Source organism: Priapulus caudatus, unplaced genomic scaffold (assembly GCF_000485595.1).
Source record: "Priapulus caudatus unplaced genomic scaffold, Priapulus_caudatus-5.0.1 Scaffold2, whole genome shotgun sequence".
NCBI classification, from domain to species: domain Eukaryota; kingdom Metazoa; phylum Priapulida; class Priapulimorpha; order Priapulimorphida; family Priapulidae; genus Priapulus; species Priapulus caudatus.
Genome location: NW_014577063.1, coordinates 510,085 through 512,778, shown reverse-complemented (window position 1 = coordinate 512,778; position 2,694 = coordinate 510,085). Strand labels below are relative to the sequence as shown.

The following is a 2,694-nucleotide window of genomic DNA, read 5'->3' as shown; positions in this document are numbered from 1 at the left end:
GGTACTGTGTTCGTGTTTGCATGGTTACAACCACCAGAGAGAATATAGATATATAAGTTATAAGATAATTATTGCATATTATGATAATGTTGATATATATATATATGTATGATGATGAATGTTTTTGTGGTGTTCGTTATATATAATTTTTATTCGTACATGTTCGTACCATGTAGATTAGATACAATAATGTAACCCAAACCCAGGATAGGGATCCTGGGTTCAGGCAGAGCATATAAATCAACATCATCATAAAATCATCATCATAAAATCAATCTGCTCTGGTTTAGGTTACATTATTGTATCTAATCTACACGATACGAACATGTACGAATAAAAATTATATATGACGAACACCACAAAAACATTCATCAATCATCATACATATATATATATATCAACATTATCATAATATGCAATAATTATCTTATAACTTATATATCTATATTCTCTCTGGTGGTTGTAACCATGCAAACACGAACACAGTACCAGTGTAAGTAGTGGTGAGTGATTAAGTTAACCAGTACTAGTAGTGGTGAAAAATTAATAGAGAAATAACGCGACAGGGTGAGCTGCGAGTACGTCCGTCGCTCACTGCGCTGTGCGCTAGCGCTAGTGAGTGATCGTGCAAGCATTCTTGGCTCTGCATTCTGGAACGAAGAAAGACACTGACGTCGCCCACGAAGATATAACATACAGCGCTGGCCTTAGAGATTGCGACGTCTGTGACCATCTACCGCGGAGTTATCGATTACGGGCGATCACCCCACGCGAGATCATATTATGAGCAGCACTACATGTGCATGGACAAGTACCGTTATCTCTCAACGCAGTATTCAACATGGCGGGCGAGAAACACCCTGTTGGTTATATGCCTGGATATATTGAGTTCTTCTCTGTAACTTACGACGCTTTTAGTGGATACTTCACGAATGTGAATTGCAGCGGAAACTGGGTAGTTCGATGGTTTGAAGATCTCAAAGCTCATGCACATTATGGCAACTGTGATGTAGTCGTCATCGTACTTTTGAGTATAATGTGGACGATTTTGAGGGTTGTTGCAACCCGGCAGTTGTTTGAGGTAGGTAAACCAAGCGTAACATGTTATACTTTAGATTGTAAATTTTATCGTTACGACTCAAGTGTAGAAATTTTATTACTACAGAGAGCTATGCCGTGTACTTCGTTGATATACAGCCTTCGTCCTTTGTTCGCTACACAGTTTTTGGGGGTGGATCGTTGATACAATGAATGAGCCCAATGAGTCACTAGTATTGTCAATAGTCATGAATGAATAATTGCTTTGGCATAGCTTTATTGTTACTAGTACTAGTACTAGACTCTAGTACTATTTATACATCGCGTGTGCAGCTGGTGTTTATATGTGCGTCGTGCAGGGCGTGTTAGCATTTTTACAATTTATTTCGTCTGTTGTATCTTGTAATTTTGTATAGATCTTGGAAGTTGCAGTTGTATCGGTTCAAGGATAGAGAACATGGGTCCCAATAAAACCAATGTCATTTACATCAACATAAATATAATATTATATCAATATAATAGGTTAGGGTATGGTTAAGGCCGTAGGGTTCTATTAGGGTTAGGTAGAATTAGGGTTATGGCGTTAGGTTAGGCACATTGGTTTTATTGGGACCCATGTTCTCTATCCTTGGGCCGTTGTATCTTGGCTCCCTCTCTTGTATTTCACAAGGCACTCGATTAATCGAAGTGCGGGGATTATCTAGAGAAAAAGGAGATTAGTGCCGCCTCTAATTCTCTAAATATTAGTGTTTCGAATCACCAGAATTTTCTGCACATAATCTAACGCTGGTTTCAATGACCCGTGGTTGTCCTCTCGGTTTTAGCTCTAGTACTATAGCTCGCGTACAGTTGCCACTGGGGGCCAGCGGTCACCGGCCACCATGGGCGGCCACCGGCGGTCAGCGGCAACTGTACGCGGGCTATAGTACTAGAGCTACCTCGGTTCAAGGATAGAGATGATGATCAGGACGGTGATAGGATATAGGATGAACCCCCTCACGCTCTATCATTGAGCCGCTCGTGGTTGTCCCCTCTCCAGCCGTCCAGCCTCCAGTCTGTTGATAGTGTTAGTGTTATACTTAAATTTAAAAAAAATGGCTGATCTAAATATTAATAATAATACCACTTGGATAATTGTATTATAATTTGAAAAAGGCCAAAGGTTTCACGGACCAACACGCGCAGTGGTACAAATACTACAATGCCAGGATAAAAATGGTATACAACATTATTGGGTGATAGTTTCATTTGCCACTACACTAGGCATTGACATTGTGAACAACCATTGTGAACCAATAGCTTAATTATAGTCTAAACCTCAGTAGAAGCAAGCTGCATGAGTCGCAGTTGGATAAGGTAGGCCTATATTCAGAGCAGCCATTCAAATTTCAATTAGGAACTTTATTATTAATTTTGCTGCCTCTTAAGCCCTGCTCAGGTCGCTCTACGATTTGACTATCGGCGACTACTTTCTTGTCGATTAGCAGCGCAGCAACACTCCCATCGACTTGAAGTGCCTTCACGCTGTACATCGCCGATCAGATCGTAGCGTTCTGCAGGAAACGTAGACAGGTTTGCGGCCCCAGTACAGTAGCACAAGCAGTTCTTTAGCACAAACAGAGCAAGCTTGACGCCGGGACCAGTCTACATAAAACG

At 40.9% G+C, this 2,694-nt stretch overlaps 1 protein-coding gene across 1 annotated transcript in view; it reads left to right on the top strand.

Moving 5' to 3' along the window:
- Nucleotides 1–601: 601 nt before the first annotated feature.
- LOC106819563 (ceramide synthase 1-like) overlaps nt 602–2,694 on the top strand; it is a gene marked incomplete in the record, with an annotated part of 20,693 nt that continues 18,600 nt past the window's right edge. The window contains 1 exon segment of the mRNA XM_014824208.1: nt 602–1,081. Coding sequence (XP_014679694.1) covers nt 842–1,081 — 240 coding nt within the window.